General features: G+C 40.6%; 3 protein-coding genes, 1 long non-coding RNA gene and 9 other non-coding genes across 14 annotated transcripts; 3 read left to right on the top strand and 10 right to left on the bottom strand.

Annotated features, from left to right (window-relative positions):
• Positions 1-2,890: 2,890 nt before the first annotated feature.
• On the bottom strand, positions 2,891-5,907 carry LOC134300021 (uncharacterized). The gene is made up of 2 exons (XR_010007282.1): positions 5,748-5,907; positions 2,891-3,501 (listed from the first exon to the last, which is right to left on the bottom strand). It is a non-coding gene; the product is annotated as an uncharacterized LOC134300021 (long non-coding RNA).
• Positions 3,000-10,395, top strand: LOC100557829 (vomeronasal type-2 receptor 26). Of its 2 annotated transcripts, XM_062984603.1 has the most exons (4): positions 3,000-3,797; positions 5,500-5,727; positions 6,558-6,684; positions 7,692-10,395. In XM_062984603.1, exons 1-4 carry the CDS (start codon positions 3,000-3,002, stop codon positions 8,603-8,605), a joined length of 2,067 nt encoding a protein of 688 aa, XP_062840673.1. In that variant the 3' UTR covers positions 8,606-10,395. The 2 variants fall into 2 exon arrangements, with proteins under 2 accessions (XP_062840673.1, XP_062840674.1); XM_062984604.1 differs by lacking the exon at positions 5,500-5,727.
• Positions 10,167-10,238, bottom strand: trnah-gug (transfer RNA histidin (anticodon GUG)). The gene has a single exon. It is a non-coding gene; the product is annotated as a tRNA-His (tRNA).
• A 143-nt stretch (positions 10,396-10,538) lies between the features above and the next one.
• On the top strand, positions 10,539-10,610 carry trnam-cau (transfer RNA methionine (anticodon CAU)). The gene has a single exon. It is a non-coding gene; the product is annotated as a tRNA-Met (tRNA).
• A 289-nt stretch (positions 10,611-10,899) lies between these two features.
• On the bottom strand, positions 10,900-10,972 carry trnak-cuu (transfer RNA lysine (anticodon CUU)). The gene has a single exon. It is a non-coding gene; the product is annotated as a tRNA-Lys (tRNA).
• Positions 10,973-11,271: 299 nt separating this feature from the next.
• Positions 11,272-11,344, bottom strand: trnam-cau (transfer RNA methionine (anticodon CAU)). Its single transcript has one exon. It is a non-coding gene; the product is annotated as a tRNA-Met (tRNA).
• Positions 11,345-15,974: 4,630 nt separating this feature from the next.
• Positions 15,975-16,509, bottom strand: LOC100552670 (histone H2A type 1-E). The gene has a single exon (XM_003223798.4). The coding sequence runs from the start codon at positions 16,449-16,451 to the stop codon at positions 16,062-16,064; it is 390 nt and encodes a 129-aa protein (XP_003223846.1). The 5' UTR covers positions 16,452-16,509; the 3' UTR covers positions 15,975-16,061.
• A 588-nt stretch (positions 16,510-17,097) lies between these two features.
• trnam-cau (transfer RNA methionine (anticodon CAU)) lies at positions 17,098-17,170 on the bottom strand. The gene has a single exon. It is a non-coding gene; the product is annotated as a tRNA-Met (tRNA).
• A 920-nt stretch (positions 17,171-18,090) lies between these two features.
• On the bottom strand, positions 18,091-18,164 carry trnai-aau (transfer RNA isoleucine (anticodon AAU)). Its single transcript has one exon. It is a non-coding gene; the product is annotated as a tRNA-Ile (tRNA).
• Positions 18,165-18,765: 601 nt separating this feature from the next.
• On the bottom strand, positions 18,766-18,848 carry trnal-cag (transfer RNA leucine (anticodon CAG)). Its single transcript has one exon. It is a non-coding gene; the product is annotated as a tRNA-Leu (tRNA).
• A 226-nt stretch (positions 18,849-19,074) lies between these two features.
• trnak-uuu (transfer RNA lysine (anticodon UUU)) lies at positions 19,075-19,147 on the top strand. Its single transcript has one exon. It is a non-coding gene; the product is annotated as a tRNA-Lys (tRNA).
• A 446-nt stretch (positions 19,148-19,593) lies between these two features.
• Positions 19,594-19,665, bottom strand: trnam-cau (transfer RNA methionine (anticodon CAU)). Its single transcript has one exon. It is a non-coding gene; the product is annotated as a tRNA-Met (tRNA).
• A 2,316-nt stretch (positions 19,666-21,981) lies between these two features.
• On the bottom strand, positions 21,982-24,492 carry adat3 (adenosine deaminase tRNA specific 3). The gene is made up of 2 exons (XM_062984426.1): positions 24,315-24,492; positions 21,982-23,098 (listed from the first exon to the last, which is right to left on the bottom strand). Exons 1-2 carry the CDS (start codon positions 24,434-24,436, stop codon positions 22,060-22,062), a joined length of 1,161 nt encoding a protein of 386 aa, XP_062840496.1. The 5' UTR covers positions 24,437-24,492; the 3' UTR covers positions 21,982-22,059.
• Positions 24,493-24,542: the final 50 nt, after the last annotated feature.

Raw genomic sequence — 24,542 nt, 5'->3', positions numbered from 1 at the left:
ATAAAGACTTTGTTATTTCTTTAAAGACTTCAAGGCCATCTTTTCAGGAAAATTCCTCAACGACCCTTCTTTAGGTCCCTGGCTTCCCGCTGGGCGTAAAGCGTATGTCCTATATAACAGACAGTCAGTCACAGGCCCAGCGTGTGACAGAACAATTGGGTCAAGGTCAAGGCCTGCAATGGAGCCTGCAGGCTATTGCTTGCAATATGTGATCTATTTCTCTCTTCTCCTCAGTGTGTTTTCTTTTGCAAAGCCTCCCTCGCTCTTAATCAAGGGAATGTTTTGAAAAGAGAAAGATGCCCTTGCAAGTCAGGAAGAAGAAAAATATATAATCTTATGAAAGCATTTTCCCCTGAAATATTTGTTAAACTCTCCTACAGATATATAGGCATTAACCCCTTGCAAGCTTTTGCAATCTCTATGTACCTTTATATTTGTATCTATCTATATACATTAATTTTATATATGAATTTTCCCCTCATATGTTTGTAGGTCTTTGCAAATCCTTTATACATATAGATCCATGTACCTGTGTATCTTTGGCCATACATATACATTATTTTTATATATGAATTTACCCTCATATGTTTGCAAGTCTCTGCAAATTCTATATAGATATAATTATCTATAAAAAGAGAGATGTCTGGATAGATATGAAGATATTCTTACCTACCTATATATAGGGCTTGCAAATATTACAGGGGGGAAATGAACACACAAATATATATAGACATGTCTATATATATATATATGGCTTTCAAATATTGTAGGGGAAATACACACACACATACATAGAGAAAGGGGGATTTGCAAATGTTTTGGGGAAAATGCATATGTGAAATTAGTATATATAATTATAGATCTATATCTAGCTCTGCATTGTTTATATAAGCATTGAATGTTTGTCTGTTACTATGTTGGAAGCTGGCCTGAGTCCCCATGAGGAGATAGGGTGGGATCCAATTGAAGTTGTTATTATTATTATTATTAGGTTATTGTTGATACCATATTGTTTTTGTTGCCCCTACTTTTCCACTTATAGAGCTAGTTTGTTTTTCTTTGAAATATGGTAAATATTCAAAAACATTTAATCTACTGATGCCTGGATTAATGAAATTTTATTGGTATCTATTTTTATTTTGAAATTTACCGGTAGCTGCTGCATTTTCCACCCTCAGCTTATACTTAAGTCAATAAGTTATCCCAGCTTTTTGTGGAAAAATTAGGTGCCTCAGCTTATATTCGGGTTGGCTTATACTCGAGTATATACGGTAAGTAAGGAAAGAAGGAAGACAGAAAGAAAGTATATATACGCTAGGGTATATACCTGGAACTCTCTTTTTCTTTCACTTACCAAAGAGCTAAATGGACCTAGGGGCAGAAGAAGGAATATCTCTAAATTCCTTACATACCAGGTGTAGTGAACCTTACCTATTAGGCCAAGAATGAAGCCTGGTAACAGTGAGTGAGGCAGGCCTCCATTCTGTTGAGGAATGCCAGGCAGCCATCTTGAGTGTGGTTAGAAAGGGGGAGGAGCTTAGAGAGAGACTCCTAGGATTGGCCAGCCAGAGCAGATGGGAGGAGCCAAGTCTTAGAGTGCAGAGGGGAAAAAAGAGCTCCAGGGAGTTCTGTTTTAGGGTTTGAAGAGAGCAGTTTGGTTTTGGAGTTGGGAGAGTGTGTGTGTGAGAGAACTGAAAGCTGTGAAAACTGACAGGCTAGGTCAGGCAGTTTGGATCTCTTGAGGGGAAGATAACTCAAGGGATTGACTCTCACTACTGGGCTGGTTAATAGAAGGACTCTAGGTTAGAGTTAGTTAACAACCCAGGGGAACTCATGACTATTCTCAGCAAATAGAGCAAGGGTTTTTGTGACCAATAGATAGATTGGTTGGTTGGAACTGTTTGAAACTAAGTGAAGTAATCTGAAACATACTACTAAGTTAAGCTGAAGATCGTCTGTAACCGTTTATGCTAATGTACCTCTCTGAAGTAATCATTTGCCTGTTTTTAAGAAAATAAATTTTTATTCTATTTTCCACTTTCAAGAGCCTCCACAGTGTATATTTCCATCAAGCAATACAACAATAAAATACCACAGAAAAGCCTCATAGTGAACATCAGTTTGGGAGCCAGGGGTAGAAACAGTGTGGGCAGGGAATGGGAGAAGTTTGCCTCAGACACATTTAACAACAAAAATCCTAAAATCATTTAGGTTGGTGACAGCTACCATTTAAAAAGAAAATGGTATATCCTCACCTCTCACATACGTGTGCTTGCGTGTGAGTGAGTAGAGTGGAGAGGTGTCCAATATATTTGTTGTCAGTGCCTTCTTTATATTGGTGGCAGCGGTGGGATATAAAAAAGATTCCCCCTGCCTGAAGGAATAACTTCTAGCCTCTCCGCTCCACTTCAATCCTTTATACCATGCATGGGCAAACTAAGGCCCAGGGGCCAGATGTAGCCACCGGGGTGCTTACTTCAGGCCCTCCTTATTTTCCTTGTTCTTTTGGAATAAGGACATAGTGGCCCACCACACCCTAATGCTCAAAAGATGAGGGAGGAAGGGATGCAGCAGCTGAAAGTCCTCTGGAGCGCTCTCAGCCACCGTGTGTCTCGCCCTCCTCCTGGCTTAAGGACAGTGTAAGCAGCCCCATCCTAATGCCAGAAGGATGGCTCGAGGAAGGCACACAGAGGCTGAGAGACCTACAGAAAACTCTCAGTCACCGCCCTCCTCCTGGCTAGTATAAATATTGTTTTATTAATATTGTTATTGAAAGTTAATGCTTAACAAGATAAACTATATTACAAAACTATGCCGCATTATCTAATAGGCAGCTATTGGAATCCTTCTGGTTGAAAAGGTAGAAAAAAGTAAAAAGGAAGTAAATGAGTACCCTTGTTCCATCGTCGGCACTATTTCTTTATTTATTCTTGTAGGTTTCTTATGGTTCATTTGAGCCAAGGACGGTTGATCAAACAGATGCCCCTTTCTTTTACCGCATGGTCCCCAACGAGGATTTCCAGATCTGGGGAATTGTCCAACTCCTTCTGCATTTTGAATGGAAATGGGTAGGGATCATTACAAAGGAAACAAAAAGCGGGGAGCATTTCTTGTCAACTCTGGAGCCGATGTTTTCGCAGAACGGAATCTGCATTTCTTCTAAAGTCATTCTTCCAAAAGATATAGGTTTACATGACATGCTTGAAGGTTTCTTCAGTAATGTAGACACCTTCTTGAAAGGCAAAGAAAACGTGATGATTGTATATGGGGAAGTGGGATCGTTCGCATGGCTGACCTTTTTTGTCTCTGCAAATGTGTTCCTTGATGTAGATGACATGAGCTTTGCTGTGAAAGTGTGGATCATGACCGCACAAATTGATGTTGCTTTAAGCATCATTCAAAAGGCGTTCAATATGCAAGCAATCCATGGTGCCATCTCTTTTGCGCTGCAGTCAAGGGACATTGAAGGTTTCCAGGAATACCTTCAGGCTATCCACCCTTCTGATGAAGAAGGAAACGGTTTCATTAAAGAGTTCTGGGAACAAAGCTTTGACTGTTTCATTCCACCATACGGTGATCCAACAGGATTCCTCGGACCCTGCACCAGGGAGGAGAAACTAGAGAGCCTTCCGGCTCCCTTTTTTGAAATGAGAATGACTGGCCACAGCTACAGCATCTATAACGCTGTGTATGCTCTTGCGCATGCCTTCCATATCATGGCTTCATCTAGACTAAGACTTCATGCCAGAGCAAAGGAAAATCCAAGCATATTGGCCTCTCACCTGCAGGTTTGGAAGGTAATAGCTTACTGAAAAACCGATTTTGTTATTTCTTGTTTAATTATGTAATCCTTACTTTGAAAATACAGTAGAGTCTCACTTATCCAATGTTCTGGATTATTCAACACATTTTTGTAGTCAATGTTTTCAATGCATTCTGATATTTTGGTGCTTAATTCGTAAATACAGTAATTACTACATAGCATTAATGTGTAATGAACTACTTTTTCTGTCAACTTTGTTGTATAACATGATGTTTTGGTGCTTAATTTGTAAAATCATAACCTATTTTGATGTTTAATAGGCTTTTTCTTAATCTCTCCTTATTATCCAACATATTCAATTATCCAACGTTCTGCCGGCCCTTTTATGTTGGATAAGTGAGACTCTACTGTAATTGTTAATCTCCAGAAACTTTGTTTTTGTGGCTGCTACAAAATATGCTGAATTGGTACAGAGTTTATGTGATATTCATTGAAAAAGTATAGCAAAATATTCTGCAGGATGTCCTGCAAAAACAATGTTTTTGCAATTTAATAACATTTTTCCATGTTGGTATGATAGAACCAATCAGGGAATTACACTTATAACCCAGGAACAAAAATGTGGTACATGGTGTAATCAGCTTTTTCATAATGCATGTCAACCACAAGATATGCAGAGCAGAGTAGCTGCAATGTAGTCATTTTAGGCTTCTTGTGACCCAAGATGTGCTTCCAAAGTCATGGAGTCAGAGTTAGTCAAAATGTATCAGTTCCAACTCTGATGCATTTTGTAATTGATGCTTTGAGATTCAAAGAAGCCTTGGAGCAGAGGTTCTCAACCTGTGTGTTCCCAGGTGTTTTGGCCAACCACTCCCAGAAATCCCAGTCAGTTTACCAGCTGTTAGGATGTCTAGAAGCTGAAGCCCAAAACATCTGGGGACCCACAGATTGAGAACAACTGTCTTAGAGGGGTTTATCACTGGCATCACCGATTATGCTGTTGAATCCTTCGTCAATAAGTGGAATCAAAATGTAACCAGGGCTATTGACGTGATTGCTCCCAAACATCCTTTCCAACCCATGACAAAACAGGCTCCCTGGTATACAGAGACCCTCAGGGAATGAAACAGGAAGGACGAAAAGTAAAGCACAAACTCTGAGATCCTCTTGAAGGGGGGGGGGAGTGCACCAGCCTGTCAGAACCCGACTGACAACCACCACCCAGAGGACCTTTTCATCGGCCGCCCCACAACTGTGGAATGACCTGCCAGTAGGGCTCCAGTGAAGACCTAGCTTTTCCGGCAGGCCTACTCAGAAAGTTTTAATAATGAATTTTAAACTTCCACTCTATATCTAGCTTTTTTTCCGTATATTTTAATATGTCGTTTATGAAAATGTTTTAACATGTGTATTCTATAGAGTAGTTTAAAATGACTATGTGTTTTGATTATGTGCTTTAGCAATGTTGTAATTATTATTATTATTATTATTATTATTATTATATTCTAACAATGTATTGTAAATGTCTCATTTTATATTTTATACTTAACCAAGTATATATATTCTACCCGTCTAAGTAGCCAGACAATCCACATTGTGGTAATGTGGTTTACTGAAATGCAGTTGTCATTGCACTTCAGAATGGGACCCTAGGAAAATAGGCATCGAAATTTAGCATAATGACTCCAAAGCCCTTCTAATTTAAGTTGTGTGAATCGCTTTCTGTTTCCACTTAGCTTCACTCTTTGATTCAAGGGATTTCATTCAACAATAATGCTGGAGATGAAGTTACTTTTAATGGACACGGAGAATTAGCAGCTGGGTTTGCTATTACAAACTTAGTCACTTTCCCCAACAACTCCTATGTTGGCAACATGGTGGGAAGCCTGGATCCACATGCTCCTCCTGGCAAAGAGTTCGCCATCAATGAGGAGAGAATCCAGTGGCATAAAGGTTTCGTTCAGGTAGTAAAATGACTTCTCACGTGATATACTTGGTTATGATCTCATGAGCTAGGAGGTCGCATGTACGCAGGGCAGGTTACTCAGGGGTATTTCTGCCCTTTGACCATGTATCAGCAGTATCACTATGACTTGTCAGCCACAGAGCTCTTGCAGGCACCTGGCCATCACTTGTCATGTCTGCTGATGTCATTTTTTGTTGGTTGCCTAGACGTCCCATTCTGACATCAGCAGACATGTCACAATGGCCAGGTAGCTCCATGGCCAACAAGGAACAGTGGCAGTGACACAGGGATGATGATTCCAGAGTCCTTTTGGACAGTTTATCCAGTTTGAAACTGAACTGGTCCAGGCAGCTGGAAAACCCCAGGATAAGTTTGCTTTAAAACTCTGGAGTATTCTTCAACCTTGCCTTAAAAAGAACAAAGTTGGGTTAAGAGAAGAAAACTCAGAATACTCACCACAAGTCCTCATGTGTTGTGAAGGAGCCCCCAATGGCGTAGTGGACTAAAGCCTTGTGACTTGAAGGCCGGGTTGCTGACCTGAAAGCTGCCACGTTCGAATCCCACCCGGGGAGAGTGCGGATGAGCTCCCTCTATCAGCTCCAGCTCCATGCGGGGACATGAGAGAAGCCTCCCACAAGGATGGTAGAAACATCAAAACATCCGTGCGTCCCCTGGGCAACATGAAAACTGAGAAAATGAACTGGCTGAGAATCATCAGTATTATTTCTCAGTGTCAACACTTCCTTTACTTCATAGTAGATAATTTCTAATGCCGTCTTCCCCTTGATATCTTTTCAGTGCTAATGAATTGTCTCTGTTTAAGAATAGGTGCCTCCTTCCTCACTGTGTAATGCCAAGTGTTCTCCTGGCTACAGCAAGAAAAAGAAGGAAGGGATGGCCTTCTGTTGCTATGATTGTGCTCCATGTCCTGAAGGGAAGGTTGCAGAACAGACAGGTAGGAGGCATGTTCTCCCATGCTAAGGAAACTGATAACTTATTAAGACACCAATAAGAGACTTCTCGCATGAATTGCAAGCCAAAACGTACATGCCTGCAATTGATGGACAAGAGTCCTTGAGAATTGCACTGAAGGGGTTATGCCATATGTTTATTGTATGTACACTCCCTAGATTTTTTCAGTTTAAGAATAGTGAAGACTCTGAGCAAAATTATGCATTGGAGACATCACAGAGCGTTTACCAGGCTGAAATAGGAGATATAGTAGAGTCTCACTTATCCAACATAAATGGGCCGGCAGAACATTGGATAAGCGAATATGTTGGATAATAAGGAGGGATCAAGGAAAAGTCTATTAAACATCAAATTAGGTTATGATTTTACAAATTAAGCACCAAAACATCATGTTATACAACAAATTTGGCAGAAAAAGTAGTTCAAAACGCAGTAATGCTATGTAGTAATTACTGCATTTACTAATTTAGCACCAAAATATCACGATGTATTGAAAACATTGACTACAAAAATGTGTTGGATAATCCAGAACATTGGATAAGCGAATGTTGGATAAATGAGACTCTACTGTATTCATTGATCACAGATTGGTCAACAGGGGTAAATTTGTTGGGAGGCTGAAGTATTCACTGCTATAGTTCAGCTATCTATCTATGAGTCTATCTAGTCCTATTTCTATCTCCAAATAGTGTTTGTATTTTCCTAGGTTTATTCCGGTCTACTCCCACCAACCGCAGGATGTTGTTCCCATTCTCAAATGTGTTCCTTTTTCATTACAAGACATATCCTTAATTGCATTCAGTATTAAATGTGTTTTGATATTAAAAAAATCAAAGTAAAGCTGATTTTTTAAAAGTATATTTAAAACTATTCTCATAGCTTCAACATTAACACATTTCCTTTTTTAGACCCAAAGTACTGTCAGCTACTCAGGAGCTCAAGTGGCATTGTAGCTCTGGAAGGTAACATTCACATCTTTTCTTTCTACAGACAGGGACTATTGCATCAGCTGCCCAGAAGATGACTATCCAAATCGTGGGAGAGACCATTGTATTCCCAAAGTTCAGACTTTCCTTTCCATTGAGGAATCATTGGGCCTCACTTTAGCTTCGTTGTCTCTTTTCCTTTCTGTGTTGACGGCATTCGTGCTTGCCATCTTCATTAAGCAACAACACACTCCCATCGTCAAAGCCAACAACCGGGGCCTTAGCTACTTACTCCTCACATCTCTGTGTCTTTGCTTCCTTAGCTCCTTGCTATTCATTGGAAAGCCCAATCACTTGACTTGCCTCCTACGTCAAATGGCATTTGGCATTGTCTTCTCCATTGCGGTGTCTTCTGTTCTGGCCAAAACGACGGTCGTGGTTGTGGCTTTCATGGGTTCCCAGTCAAGGAACATTTTCCGCAAATGGATTGGGAAAAGAATGGCATATTCTGTGGTCTTGGGATGTTCCCTTGTTCAGGTCAGCATTTGTGCTGCTTGGTTGGCGTATTCCCCTCCCTTCCCAGACTTCAACAAACATTTGATCACAGAGGAAATCGTTGTGGAGTGTAACGAAGGCTCCGTCACCATGTTCTACTGCGTCTTGAGCTACATGGGCTTCCTTTCCTTCGTCAGCTTCACGGTGGCTTTCCTGGCCAGGAAGTTGCCTGACAGTTTCAATGAAGCCAAGTTCATCACCTTCAGCATGTTGGTCTTCTGCAGTGTTTGGGTGTCCTTTGTCCCAACGTACCTCAGCACCAAAGGGAAATATATGGTAGCCGTGGAAGTCTTTTCCATTTTGTCCTCCGGGGCCGGGATATTGGGTTGCATTTTCTCCCCCAAATGTTACATTATATTGTTGAGGTCCAATTTGAACAACAGGATGCATCTAATAAGGAGAAAACATAATTCTAAAATCTAACATTCATCCTACTTGCTCTGTTGTTAGCTCCAAAATATTTTATTTCCTATGCTCAAACATTTCTGGCATGAGATATCACAATCCTGTCTTTTAAAAACTGATATTGGACTACTCTGTGGAATGAACCCTATTAGTGACCTCTCTGAAATTGTAGATCATCAGATCATAGAGTTGGAAGAGATCCCTGAAGGCCACCTATTTTAATCCTATTCTACAAAAACAGTCAAACCATTCCCAGCAGATGGCCACCCGGCCTCTGTTTAAAAACCTCCCAACAACTCAGGCATTCAGAAAACAGCTTAAAACTTGATCGTGCAATCAGGCAATTTATTTATTTACAGTATTTATATTTATGGTTATATGTTTTGTTTTTAGACTTCTAATTTTTCTTTTATATGGTTGCGAGGCACTGAATCCTTGCCATTTACTATGTTGTTGAACTGCTTTGAGTCCACCAAGGGGTGAGAAAAGTGGTATATAAATGAAATAAAGAAATAAACCTGGACACAGCATGTTGTTTGAGAACACAGAAATGCTGGACCACTCTAACAACCGCCATGTCAGGCTACATAGGGAAGCCATTGGAATCCACAAGCATGTGGGGAATTTTTTTAAAAAACTCTAAAATCAGGACAGTAAATAAAGAACAACACTCAAAAAACAAGGGAAGTCCAGACAGGAAACAATCATAGCCAGCTAACACCTCCCAGGATTTCCCCAACAGGAAGCAGCCAGACTTTGAAGCTGAAAGGCCATTATCAAGCTGGCCAACTGCAACATGCTTATCATGCTTATCAAGCTGGCCAACTGCAACATTCACACTTGCCTCCAACAGACAAGAGCTCTTTCTCCCACCCTGAACAGTCCACAGATATATAAACCCCTATCTTTATATTGTTTTATGTTGTCTTAAAATGATATTTATGAATTTTAATGTGCCACATTTTTAACTATGTTGTGGGGATTTTCCCCATATAAGCTGCCCCGCATCCCTTCGGGGAGATGGAGGCTGGATACAAAAAATAAAATTATTATTATTATTACTATTGCCTAGTTTCCAACAGACCTCACAACCTCTGAGGATGTCTGCCATAGATGTGGGTGAAACGTCAGGAGAGAATGCTTCTGCAACATGACTATCCATCCCAGAAAACCCACAGCAACCCTATGAAGTGAATGTTTTGTGTTGCTTTGAATGTAGTAGTAAGTAACGTGTTTTATTTTTTTCTAGAAAAAGTATAACTTTGTTTTTGTTTGATAATTTGTATGTATTAATTTGCCTAAATAAAAATCAATTTTTTTAAAAAAAATAATCCAAAATACTCCAAAATCCCCAACTGTCCACATTGGTGACCTATGGACCAATGCACACATTCTATACACAGAGTTATTAAAAATATTATATCAAATGGCCATAGTTTGGGGGAGTTAAAGAGAAGGGGAATACAATGGAATTATAATATTATAATGTTATATTATATTATTGTTATTGTTTGTAGTAGTAGTATTAGAGCGCCGTGTATATATCCTGGGTTCCCAAAAAGGAGACACACCCCAATTCTGCCGTGACTCGGATTCGAACCGAGGTTGCTGCGGCCACAACGCAGAGTACTAACCACTATACGATCACGGCATGCTACCAGGTTGTATATGCTTGTCCCAGTCTCTCTGACTGGTGATGACAGTGTGTGTAAACATAGATGTGAGTCTATATCAGGTATGGGTAAACTTGGGACCCTCCAGATGTTTTGGATTTCAATTCCCACAATTCCTAACAGCCTCAGGCCCTTTCCTGAGGAACAAAGAGGCCTGAGGCTGGATTATTTCCCTTCTATGGACTAAATCTGATGAATGGACTATGACGTCATGTCTCCCAAAGAATGAATGAAACCTTCAAACCTTTTATGTCGATAATTGAAGTGTTCTATCAACCAGCAGAGTGGCGCAGCGGAAGCGTGCTGGGCCCATAACCCAGAGGTCGATGGATCGAAACCATCCTCTGCTAAAAAATTTTTTTTACCTCTCAAAATAATATTTCATATTTAAAATTATTTTTAAACTCCTGCTTATACATATGCCTTGTTTATATTCCTACAAGGCTTAAAAACGGATCCAGCACAGTTAAAATGGCTGTATATAGTTAGCCATAAAAATAACATGTCCTTGAAATATAATTTAATCGTTTAATATTATAAAACAGCAACCAAAACAAAAAGAATGGCCAGCTTTCGGTATTACGTGACTGACAATTCGCAAGAAATTAATGGACTGTAATTATTATAAAAAATAGTTGTCGCCCAACGTGGGGCTCGAACCCACGACCCTGAGATTAAGAGTCTCATGCTCTACCGACTGAGCTAGCCGGGCTGCTGAAAGAAATGCTTTCAAAACTTCCCTATCTTCCTTGATTGTTTTGCTCCAATAATATACTTAATGCATAAATTATTGTATTTGCATTTTTTCGTGCAAAAGGAAAATCCCCAAAAAGTTTACCAATGTAGGTTATTAACAGAACGTATATAAAATGCTTAATAACCCTATTGAAAGCATAATCTAAAGATTGTGGCTGGCAGTGAAACATTATTTCCTTTTGCTGCATTGTAAAATCTATACCATTAAAAAAAGATTCAAACACAAAGAACAATTAATTGAAGGTTCCAAAAATATGCCCTCTCTGAGGCTCGAACTCAGGACCTTCAGATTATGAGACTGACGCGCTGCCTACTGCGCTAAGAAGGCACTTGAAATCCCGTTAGCCATGTTTACTATACGAATAGTATTCTTCTTTTTCATGTATGCCTAGTGGTAATTAGGTCCCTTAAGTTCAATAGGAATTTCTCGGGACAACATACACAGCAATCTCTATCTGAAACAAAGAAACAAAATATATGTTGTATTCCTTTAAGAAGTGAAGTCAACAAAAGCAGGATCCGTCCCGGTCCTTTTCTGCAGAATTCCCGCGCTGGCTCCCGATTGGCCGAACGTTTATTTCAAAATTCCCGCGCCGGTTCATGATTGGCTGGATGTTATTTCAAAATTTCCGCGCTGTAACACTTAAACCAATCATCTCTGGTCTTGGCTTTCCTGTTTTTAATTTGGAAAGGAATAATGTTACCAATAAGGAACATAGGGAAACAAAGAATCCAAAGGAATGTTTTTTTTAGGTAACAATTTTACATTGTGCCAGCTACAAATCTATATCCGCATTCTGCTTTTAACTAGAGATATCTCAACATAAATGTTCTAACTTTCATAATGAATGAAATATTCCCCAGTTACTGAGAGATCTCAATAATGTATTTCCGAAGGCTTTCTTGGCCGGAATCACTGGATTGCTGTGAGTTTTCCGGGCTGTGTGGCATTGTCCCAGAAGCATTATCTCCTGACGTTTCGCCTACATCTATGGCAGGCATCCTCAGAGGTTGTGAGGTCTGTTGGAAACTAAGCAAGTGGGGTTTATATATCTGTGGAAAGTTCAGGGTGGCAGAAAAATTCTTGTCTGTTTGAGGAAAGTGTGAATTCTGTAACTGGCCGCCTTGATTAACACTGAATAAACCTTGAAGCTTCAAAGCCTGGCTGCTTCCTGTCTGGGGGGATCCTTTTTGGGGGGGGGTGTTATCTGGCCCTGATTGTTTCATGCCTTGAATTCCCCTGTTTTTTTAGTGTTGCTCTTTATTTACTGTCCAGATTTTAGAATATTTTAATACTGGTATCCAGATTGTGTTCATTTTCATGGTTTCCTCTTTTCTGTTGAAATTGCCTACATGCTTGTGGATTTCAATGGCTTCTCTGTGTAGTCTGACATGGTGTTAAAGTGGTCCAGCATTTCTGTGTTCTCAAATATGCTGTGTCCAGGTTGGTTCAAGAAATGCTCTGCTATGGCTGACTTCTCTGGTTGAATTAGTCTGCCTTTCATGTTCCTTGATTGGTGTTCAGGCATTGCTGCGTTTGATGGTCCCTTTGTAGACTTTTCCATAGCTGCATGGTATACAGTATACTCATGCAGTGGTAAGAGGATTTGCAAGGCTATTTAATGCTAATCACCCGGGCCAGTTGCAACATTCACACTGCCTCAAACAGACAAGACTTGTTTTTCCCACCCTGAATATTATTCCAGATATATAAACCCCACTTTTGTAGTTGCCAACAGATCTCACAACCTTTGAGGATGCCTGCCACAAATGCAGGTAAAACGTCAGGAAAGAGTGCTTCTGGAACATGGCCATACAGCCTGGAAAACTCACAGCATCCAGCCATGAATCCTTCGACAACAAATTCAATGAAGTTTTGTGAGTATTCCTTCTTTAAAGAGTTCTTTAGGTTAGGAAACATGTGACTGCAAAAGATCTTTAAACTGCTGTATTCCTAATATCTTCCACTTTGTTGCATTTATTTCTAAAATACAATAAAAATCTAAGTGGCAGTCTTCTTTACTTGGGATCAGCTCTTTTATTAAAGTGTAAGTGGCTCTTAAGAGGGTTGTCTGTTTTCTGGGCTGTATGGCCATGTTCCAGAAGCTGAGAGGGGAAAAGAAAAGGCCTGAGGCTGTTTGGAATGGTGGGAGTTGAAGTCCAAAACACCTGGAGAAAGGCCAGTTTGCCTATTGCGTGATCTATCATGTTCCATAAAAATTATTTATTTATTACATTTATATCCCGCTCTTCTCACCCCGGAGGGGTCTCAGAGCGGCCTTCAAATCAAATGTACAGTAGTCTCACTTATCCAACATAAATGGGCCGGCAGAACGTTGGATAAGTGAATATGTTGGATAATAAGGAGGGATTAAGGAAAGGCCTATTAAACATCAAATTAGGTTATGCTTTTACAAATTAAGCACCAAAACTTCATGTTATACAACAAATTTGACAGAAAAGTAGTTCAATACGCAGTAATATTATGTTGTAATTACTGTATTTACGAATTTAGCACCAAAATATCACAATATATTGAAAACATTGACTACAAAAATGGCTTGGATAAGTGACTCTACTGTATATCATTATATGGTAATATTATTAGTAATGTTACATGTAATATATAATATACTAGCTGTGCCCGGCCACGCGTTGCTGTGGCGAAGTCTGGTGGTAAGGGAAATAAAGTATTGAGGAATTGGTGGTAGTTAAGGTCAAGGGTAAAGGTTTTCCCCAGACATTAAGTCCAGTCGTGTCTGACTCTGGAGGTTGGTGCTCATCTCCATTTCTAAGCCGAAGAGCCGGCGTTGTCCGTAGACTCCTCCAAGGTCATGTGGGATGACTGCATGGAGCGGCGTTACCTTCCCGCCGGAGCAGTACCTATTGATGCACTCACATTTGCATGTTTTTGAACTTCTGGGTTGGCAGAAGCTGGGGCTAACAGTGGGGGCTCTCTCCGCTCCCCCAGTTCAAACCTGTGACCTTTCGGTCCAGAAGTTCAGCAGCTCAGCGCTTTAACACGCTGCGCCATCAGGGGATATTATTTCCTAAAGGTTGTGAATATACAATATTTCTGATTGTTTTTTTTTTGTTTGTTGGAGGCAAGTATGAATGCTGCAATTAGGAAAAACGATTAGGATGTAATGGCCTTGCAGCTTTAAAGCCTGGCTGTTTCCTCCCTGACTGAATTTTTTGTTGGGAGGTGTTAGCTGGCCCTGATTGTTTCCTGTCTGGAATTCCCTTGTTTTCAGAATGGTGTTGTTTGCGATATTTTATGTGCTTCTACTGTCTGTGGCCCTGAGAAAACAGAGGATTTTCCAGACTTTGATGATAGGAATACTTTGTTGGGAGGTGTTAGCTGGCCCTGATTGTTTCCTGTGTGGAATTCCCCTGTTTATTTACTGTCCTGGTTTTAGAGATTATATTGTTCTGCATTATTCTATCCCAGTAATTATTTCATATTAAAGAAGAATCTCACTTATCCAACATTCGCTTATACAATGTTCTGGATTATCCAACGCAGTCTGCCTTTTCATAATCAATGTTTTTGTAGTCAGTGTTTTAAATTCATTGTGATATTTTAGTGGTAAATTTGTAAATACAGTACAGTAGAGTCTCACTTATCCAACATAAACGGGCCGGCAGAACGTTGGATAAGCGAATATGTTGGATAATGAGGAATTAAGGATAACCCTATTAAACATCAAATTAAGTTATGATTTTACAAATTAAGCACCAAAACATCATGTTAGACAACAAATTTGTCAGAAAAAGTAGTTCAGTACACAGTAATGCTACGTAGTAATTACTGTATTTATGAATTTAGCACCAAAATATCACGATATATTGAAAGCATTGACTACAAAAATGCGTTGGATAATCCAGAACGTTGGATAAGTGAGACTCTACTGTAAATACTACATAGCATTACTGCGCATGGAACTACTTTTTCTGTCAAATTTGTTGTATAATATGATATTTTGGTGCTTAATTTGTATAACGATTACCTAATTTGATGTTTAATTGGCTTTTCCTGAATCCCTTCTTATTATCCAACATATTCACTTATCCTGCCGGCCTGTTTACGTTGGATAAGTGAGACTCTACTGTATATTTCTAATCTTATATTATCTGCTCAGAACTGGATTATATGAGGCTCCTTCTTCACAGCTGTATAAAATGCACACTGAAGCGGATTATATGGTAGTGTGGAGTCAAGATAATCCAGTGCAAAGCAGATAATATAAGATTATTAAATGGGTTATATAGCTGTGTGGAAGGGCCTTGAGTCTACACTGCCATATAATCCAGTGCAAATTAGATAATCTGTGGAAGAAGTTTAAGTGAGGCCTAAATCTGCCTGTCCCCTAACTGAAACCTGGCTGTCCCTTGGTTGCTAGGCAACCAAGTGGGCAGAGATTAGCCCTCTAAACTGGCAGCAATTGGATAAAAAAATTATTGCTCTCCCTCTAATTAGGACTTTCTTTTTCTTTTCTTTTTGTTGTATCAACCTTGAGGCGTGGATGATGGGTTGTGTTGTCAAATTTTGAGGTTGGGGGGCCTGTAGTTTTGTTGTTTTGTGAATTGCCATGATGCCATCACTCTTTTATATATATAGATAATTAATACTATTATATTATATTAGTTTAATATTGCATTACATTATATTATCAATATCATAAATATATACAATATATTACATATTTATAAATTATTGTATATATTATATATGCATGTGTGTGTAAAATAAAATAAAAGCAAGGATAGTGTAAAGGGCTGGCATACTGTTTTCCCAAGTTACAAGGCCTATGCTTTTATATCATAACCAAGTAAAAGTTGAAATTGCAGGTTAGGTTGGCCCTCTCAATTAACCAGAACTCAAGCAATTGGGACTCTCAAGCAACCAGAAAAGTGCTATTTTAAAGACATTACAGTATTGCTGGATTGAAGTTTCTCAGAAATGATGCCAGCTCTTTCTTTGAATTTGTGGGTGGCTCTTAAAAGAGCCTTTGGGTTGTATTTCTTTTTTCTCCTGGGCAAGTTTACTTCCCCTTGGCCTTGTGGCTCTCGGTCTTCTTGGGGAGGAGCACGGCCTGGATGTTGGGCAGGACGCCTCCCTGGGCGATGGTGACTCTGCCCAGCAGCTTGTTCAGCTCCTCGTCGTTGCGGATGGCCAGCTGCAAGTGGCGCGGGATGATGCGGGTCTTCTTGTTGTCCCGGGCGGCGTTTCCCGCCAATTCCAGGATCTCAGCCGTCAGGTACTCCAGCACCGCCGCCAGGTAGACCGGCGCCCCGGCCCCGACCCGCTCGGCGTAGTTGCCCTTCCGGAGGAGACGGTGCACACGGCCCACGGGGAACTGGAGCCCGGCTCTGGAAGATCGGGTCTTCGCCTTGGCTCTGGCTTTGCCTCCCTGCTTGCCGCGTCCGGACATAGTGTTGAGAGTAATCCGAGTTTAATAACAACACTAAAACGAGAAAAGATCCGCAGACAGAATGAAAAATCCCGCGGCTTCCCCTGCTTTATATACTTGTGCTTGGTTTCCTAAGCGCGCATTTTGATTGGTCTATTTTCACAACGCCAGCAAGCTAGCCAATGACAGAAGGTAATTGTGAAAACAGCCAATAGAAAAAGCGGATACCAGTGGCGGGAAAAGTCGAATTTCGAATGTTGTGACGTCACCGCAGTTAGGAGCCAATAGCAATCACGAGGTTCTATTCCCTTATTTGCATGAGGGAGCAATGAACAGAACCAGGAGCGCGCCTGAACAGAGAAGGGTATAGCCACATTTCGAATGTTGTGATGTCAGCACAACAGCCAATAGCGAAAAGGGGTTTCGTTCCATCATTTGCATACGGCCCTTTATAAATAGAAGGGCGCAAGAAAATACCGCTCATTGAGGAGTTCGTTGGCGGTTGGTCGTCATCAGGGCCGTCACTAAGTATAGTACACCAGCTCCAGGCAGAATCCCAATTGAGCCCTAAACAGGCCCAAAAGCTCTTTTAGGGTTCGTTACATCACTACTGTACAACAGGCATGGGACTGGAACGGGAGCCATTGAGAAAATGGGAAAAAAATCATGCCCTCTCTGAGGCTCGAACTCAGGACCTTCAGATTATGAGACTGACGCGCTGCCTACTGCGCTAAGAAGGCACCTGGGAAAAGAAAGGAACATGAAAAGCACTGCAGACTCACTCAACCAGAGAAGTCAGTCATAGCAGAGCATTTAATGAACCAACCTGGATGCAGCATATTATTTGGGAACACAGAAAGTGTGGACCACTTTAACAACCACCAAGACTACAGAGAAGCCATTGAAATCCACAAGCATGTAGGGAATTTCAACAGAAAGGAGGAAACCATGAAAATGAACAAAATCTGGCAAATAAATAAATAAATAAATTTAAAAACTAACATCAGGATAGTAAATAAAGAACCACACTCTGAAAACAGGAATTCCAGGCAGGTAACAATCAGGGGCAACTGACACCTAACAAAGGATTCCTCCAGGCAGGAAGCATCCAGGCTTTGAAGCTGCTATTCAATACTAATCAAGGTGACCAATTGCAACATTCACACTTGCCTCAAGCAGACAAGAATTCTATCTCCCACCCTGGAACTTCCACAGATATATAAACCCCACTTGTTTAGTTTCCAACAGACCTCACAATTTCTGAAGATGCCTGCCATAGATGTGGGTGAAACGTCAGGAGAGAATGCTTCTGGAATATGGCCATACAGCTCGGAAAACTGTGCAACTCAGTCAAACTATTCCTACTGTATTCTGCTGCTCAGAAAGTAAGCACAAATGGGGCAGAAGGGATCAGGGTACTGATGCTTTGGGTCTGGATACAGAAAAGAAAGTGCCTTGTGCTGGCTTTCCTCTGAGGCTGAGAGAGTGTGACTAGCCCAAGGTCTTCAAGGGACATTTGCAAACTCATACAAAACATTATATTGCTGGCTTTCCATGCAGCTTCTCTCTTTGTGTTACCAGAAATAACTAAGGCGGGCACTTAAAAGGGTGGTGGACGCAAGAGACAAAATTGTTGGATTACATATACAAAAAAAATATTTGGCCCGTACGGGGATCGAACCCGCGACCTTGGCGTTATTAGCACCACGCTCTAACCAACTGAGCTAACCGGCCGCTCGAGTTCACCGCATTTTAGGAGTAGAGTTTCAATGTAAGTGAAATAGTGGATGTTAGTTAGATGGTAGTGTTATATTAGACATAGGCCAACTTGGACCTTACAAGGTGTTTTGGACTGCAACTCCCACCATTCCTAACAGCCTCAGGCCCCTTCCTTTTCCCCCTCAGCCGCTTAAGCGGCTGAGGGGGAAAAGGAAAGGGCCTGAGGCTGTTAGGAATGGTGGGAATTGCAGTCCAAAACACCTTGTAAGGTCCAAGTTGGCCCATGTCTGTGTTTTACCATTGAAATGTTGGGATGTAATATGACTGTGTAAGTGACCTGGTTTCTTTAATATTAATAGGCTCACCTTAGGGCCTATTGACACCACCTTGATTACCATGGCTCAATGCTATGGAATCCTGGGATTTGTAGTTTGGGGAGGTCCCTGAGAAAGCTGAAAACCTTATATAAAACCACAACTCCCAGGATTCCACAGCCATGAGGCATGGCAGTCAAACTGCATTCATTCTAATGGGTGTGCAGCCCCCATGGACAAAAGATCAGCACCAGTACGACTTTCTTTTTTATTTTTCCAGGAATATTCGAAAAAAAATTATTTGTCAGAAGTGGGATTCGAACCCACGCCTCCAGGGGAGACTGCGACCTGAACGCAGCGCCTTAGACCGCTCGGCCATCCTGACACTTGGGGAAACGACTACTGGCTGTTCCAGCTTTGTTGAGAATTTTAAAATCGTTTTGCATACCAAGTATATACAGTGAATATATTTCTTTTATTTTAACCACCTGTTGGCCATTTCCAATACGGAGCTAAATATTACAGTCTGCAAGGGAAAGACAAGCTACAACACACTGAGCAGGAAGCATTATGTCAATACTATATTTGTTCTTACATAGAGGCGTTCAAGAGCCCGGATAGCTCAGTCGGTAGAGCATCAGACTTTTAATCTGAGGGTCCAGGGTTCAAGTCCCTGTTCGGGCGGCTCAATTTTTTTTCTCTTCCAAACTAAAAAATATCTCTTTTGTTTTTAATACACATTTTAGAAGTCCCAAAGCAATACCAACGCAATTCGGGGAATCCATAGATGTCTAGTTTATAAAATGTGGTGTACAACATCCTAAACATTCAATTTAAGTATCCTCATAAATTAAAATCGCTGAAAAATAACTTTGTATTGCTCCAGTAATTGCAATTACATACACCACAGAATATGGCTCTGTTCCTCAATCATTAGGAACAATGATTGCTCTACATTAATTTGCACCATATGTCCTGAAAACAAAGTGGCTTGGATTTTTATTTTTGAACCATTGAAATAAAATATATCTTGTAATCATACAAATGCGTTTGATTCAGTTTAGATATTAAATAGTGGGATTTTTTAAATTAAAAATCCTATTTCAATTGTAAATAAGGAAAATATTAACTAGCAGAGGATGGTTTCGATCCATCGACCTCTGGGTTATGGGCCCAGCACGCTTCCGCTGCGCCACTCTGCTGCACGTTATTTAGCTCCGCATTACATTCCTATGAATCCACTGCTATGCACCCTATTCCTCTGTAGTAATACATGTGATATTTATTTAGTATCTTTTATAGGTGATGGTGTTGATCATGATGTGTGATGGACAATGTTTTAATTATACTAATAGTTTATGTGATTTTTAACTGATTTTTTTTTAAAAAATCTATTTTAATTTATTTCTATTTTGTATGTTGTAGGTTCAAAACTGCATTGTTTTTTTAATGTTATGATCTTCTTTGGATTTTGTTTAAGGGAGGATAGCATAATAATAATAATAATAATAATAATAATAATAATAATACAGTAGAGTCTCACTTATCCAACGTTCTGGATTATCCAACGCATTTTTGTAGTCAATGTTTTCAATATATCGTGATATTTTGGTGCTAAATTCGTAAATACAGTAATTACTACATAGCATTAATGTGTATTGTACTACTTTTTCTGTCAAATTTGTTGTATAACATGATGTTTTGGTACTTAATTTGTAATTTTGATGTTTAATAGGCTTTTTCTTAATCTCTCCTTATTATCCAACATATTCGCTTATCCAACATTCTGCCGGCCTGTTTATGTTGGATAAGTGAGACTCTACTGTAATAATTTTAAAAAATGTGCCTTCTTTATTAATAGCTTTTATTGAATAAAACCTGCATCAGATAAAACTCAATACAATGCACAACGAAAAGCAAGCTACTAAAAGCTACCACATAACCTACATATCCAATTGTCATTGTTATTGTGTTGTTGAAGGCTTTCTTGGCCGGAATCACTGGGTTGCTGTCTGTTTTCCAGGCTGTCTGGCCATGTTCCAGAAGCATTCTTTCCTGATGTTTCGCCCACATCTATGGTAGGCATCCTCAGAGGTTGTGAGGTCTGTTGGGGTTTATATATCAGTGGAAGGTCCAGGGTGGGAGAAAGGACTTTTGTCTGCTTGAGGCAAGTGTGAATGTTGCAATTGGGCAACTTGATTAGCATTAAATAGCCTTGCAGCTTCAGGATCTGGCTGCTTCCTGCCTGGGGAGATCCTTTATTAGGAGGTGTTAACTGGCCCTGATTGTTTCCTGTCTGGAATTCCCCTGTCTTCTGAATGTTGTTCTTTATTTACTGACCATATTTTAGAGTTTTTTGTAATACAGATAGACCACTCAGGGCAATCCGATTAAGCCATGGGTTGCATCCTGCCTATTGCAGATATATAATCAGCTCCATGCCTACAGATTTAACCATTTGCAGCTTGAAAACAAAATTACAACAAAATCCAAAAGGCAACCCTTGGTCTTTCTATTTTATATAAAAGATGACATTTTATTATATTATTGAACATAATGGGATATGTTCATATATTCAGTTTCATTTTTTTATTTTGTTGAGACTTCTCTTTTAATTTTCTCGCTGGTTCATGTTTATCACTGATGACTGAGCTTAGATAAATATACTAATTAACTGATGAGTCTCCACCATAATTGTAACAGGTTTTTTAAAAAAAGTTTTTAATATTTATTTATATCTTATTTCTGGGTGTTATACTTTGTGTGACTTTTGTCTTGTCTTTTATGTTAAATGTGCTTTGATTTGTATTGCATTATATTTATACACTGTGTATTTGCAATGTGGCACTGAAGTGGCCAAACTGTAAGCTGCTCTGAGTCCCCTTTGGGGTGAGAAGAGCGGGGTAGAAATATAGTAAATAAATAAATATAATGGGACTTGAGCATCCACAAATTTTGGTATCCACGGGGGTCCTGGAACCAAACTGCATCGGGTATCAAGGGCCCATACTATGTGGAATAGAGAATCATGAGGAAATTTTATTTATTTATTTATTTATTTATTTACTACATTTATATCCCCATTCTTCTCACCCTGAAGGGGACTCAGAGCGGCTTACAAATCAAATGAACATACAATATATTATTAGCATAGAACAATATAAACATTAAATTACTATATTGTACTATATCATTATGTGGTAATTGTCAACAACAGTAACATTATTAGTAATATTACATTTATTATATAATATATAATTAATATTATTATATTGTATTATTGTATTATTAGTAGTATAATATTGTATTCCATTATAAATATCATTCTTGGCTGACTGGAACTCTGAACCAGATCATTCCCCATTGTATTTACCAGCCAAATCCCTAAATATAGGACCTTATGTATGCACTAGTTTTTGCAGTATGTACTGTCCCTCATTAACTATAGCACAGTAAACCCATGGTATGTGATGCATCACTATCAAGACATCTGGACTCTCAAAGATACCCAACATATGTAAGCATTCTTAAAATAATGTAATTTTTTAATTGTTAAAAAAGTACAAAGAAATCATGTAAAGAAGTTATTCCCCGCTTCATGTGCTGTCTCTTGCCGATTCCTGCTCCAAGCTCCGGCACCGTCCTTCCAACACACCCCGGAAGACCTCATAGCGGTGGTTGAGGTCTCTGCGGCTGTGGATGTGCAACGCAGTCCCCAGGGCTCCATGCGGGGACGGCACTCCATAGAAAACCCGCTCAATGCGCGAATGTACTAAGGACATGGCACACATTGCGCAGGGCTCTCGAGTCAAGTACATATCGTATCCAGTGCAGATATAAGGAAGTCCATTGGTGGAAGGGGAAGAATGACCAGACTGGTGGTCCTGTTGATTGAAAACGCAAGCAGGGTAGTCCTTGTAACAGTAGGCACCCCCTCCTTGGCTGTGGGCCACGAGGTCGATGCAAACCATGGCGGCGTGGAGCAATGGATTGAGGCCATCCCGGCAATCGTGTCCTACAGCCAAAACCTTGCCAGAGGATGGATCAACCACCACCGCACCCACTGGCCTCATGCCCTGCTTTGCCCCTTGTTGTGCCGCTTGGATGGCCAACTCCATGTGGTATTGCATGGCGGCCTTCTCCAAAGGAGTGAAGAGGCTCCCGTTGATGGCTTGCGTGATGCGTTTGTTCTCGTGGAAAGAGACAGGCCAGTGAGACACAGCTTCTTCATACTGTGGCCGTGTCAAAGGCGGGCGATCGGGGACCAAGGCTAAGAAAGGTTGTCCTAAGCCATGCAGATCCACTTGCCCGCTGGGGAAGAGCTCAGAGAGAGAACGCAAGCCTTCCGGCTCTTCTTTGGCGTTTGCGAGGCACACGATAATTTCCAAGGGATGTGGGCTGTTTGGAGAAACGCAGGCACGGATGCGCTTCAGGTGAGGGTAGTCGCCCAGTGGGTAGACTGCAGAGACTTCCTTCACCAGCCGGCAGGCCTCCTTCTTATCCAGGACGGGAGTGGCATAAACCGGCATCAGCGTGACTCCTTGGGACTCCTGCTCTGAAAGAACTGGTACGACTTCCCACGAATCAGTGGGCTCTGCCGTTTTGCGGCGCTTGCAGCCCGGCTCCATCAGGCTCCTTGGAAAAAGAGAGGATAAGAAATTACTCCAAATGGCATTGAGAATGTACTGATACAACACAAGTCCTATTAACAACTAGCGTATATATTAGGCATGGGCCAACTTCAACTCTCCAGGTGCTTTGGACTCCAACTTCCACAATTCCTAACAGCCGGTAGGAAAAGTATTCTTACCATACATCAAGGAAACCACTATCAACATAGGGAAGCTGATGAAGAAACACAACCTACAAGTATCTGCAGACCCTCCAAGAAAATCCAATACTATGTTCAGCAAAGGACAAGAGGGATCCTCTCACCTCTGCTGGAGTCTACCGTATACCATGCAGCTGTAGACAAGTCCACATAGGGACCACCAAATGAAGCATTAATGATAATAATATATTAAAAAACTTTATTTATATACTACCCTATCTCCTCAGGGTACTCAGGGTGGTTTCCAACATGATAAAAATAATACAATACACATAATAAAAACAGAACCATACACCAATTTAAAAATAATACAGGTAATAAACATAAATACACAGTATTGCCCAAACACGAATCAAGGAAAATAAAAGGCACTGCAGACTAATTCAACCAGAGAAGTCAGCCATAGCAGAGCACTTGATGAACCATGCTAGACATAGCATATTATTTGAGAGTATAGAAATGCTGGACCACTCTGACAACTACCATGTCAGACTACACTGAGAAGCCATTGAAATCCACAATCATATGGGCAACTTCAACAGAAAGGAGGAAATAATGAAAATGAACAAAATCTGACTATGAAAAAACTCTAAAATTAGGACAGTAAATGCTCCAGAAGCATTCTCTCCTGACGTTTCTTCAACATTTATAGCAGGCATCCCCAGAGGGTGTGAGGTCTGTTTGGAAACTAGGCAATTGGGGTTTATAGAATAATGTCCGGGGAGGGGGGGGGGGGGGGAGAGAAGTCTTGTCTTTTTGAGGCAAGTGTGAATGTTGTAATTGGCCACCTTGATGAGCATTGAATGGCCTTGCAGCTGCAAAGGCTGGCTGCTTCCTGCCTGAATGGAATCCTTTGTTGGGAGGTGTCAAACTGCATCAATTAAAATAGATGTATCCCCAAAAGGTTCCTAATCCATGAAGTCAACCCGAAGGCAAGGTAACAATAATTGATGTCCACTAAAAATATCCCCTGCTGTTAATATAGGATTTCCCATACTCCCACCCCTTTTCTCAACTTACCTCGAAGCTGATCCTCCAGCACGTTGCCCTCCTCTCCTCGGATTGGCTAAAGGTTGAAAGCGAGCGTGCTGATTGGTCGGCAATACCGTACAGCTCGCCGCCCATTGGCTGAGGACGATCATTCGGCGCTGGCAAGAGAAGACGCGTGGTAGAAAGCACACTCTCCCGAGACTCAACGAGAGGGATAGATAGAGAGGCCGGAAGTGGTTGCGGGTTTTTGTTTTTTTT

The sequence above is a fragment of the Anolis carolinensis genome, chromosome 6, assembly GCF_035594765.1.
Source record: "Anolis carolinensis isolate JA03-04 chromosome 6, rAnoCar3.1.pri, whole genome shotgun sequence".
Classification (NCBI taxonomy): Eukaryota; Metazoa; Chordata; class Lepidosauria; order Squamata; family Dactyloidae; genus Anolis; species Anolis carolinensis.
The sequence above is the reverse complement of the archived record's forward strand: the minus strand, read 5'-3'. Positions and strand labels throughout refer to the sequence as shown.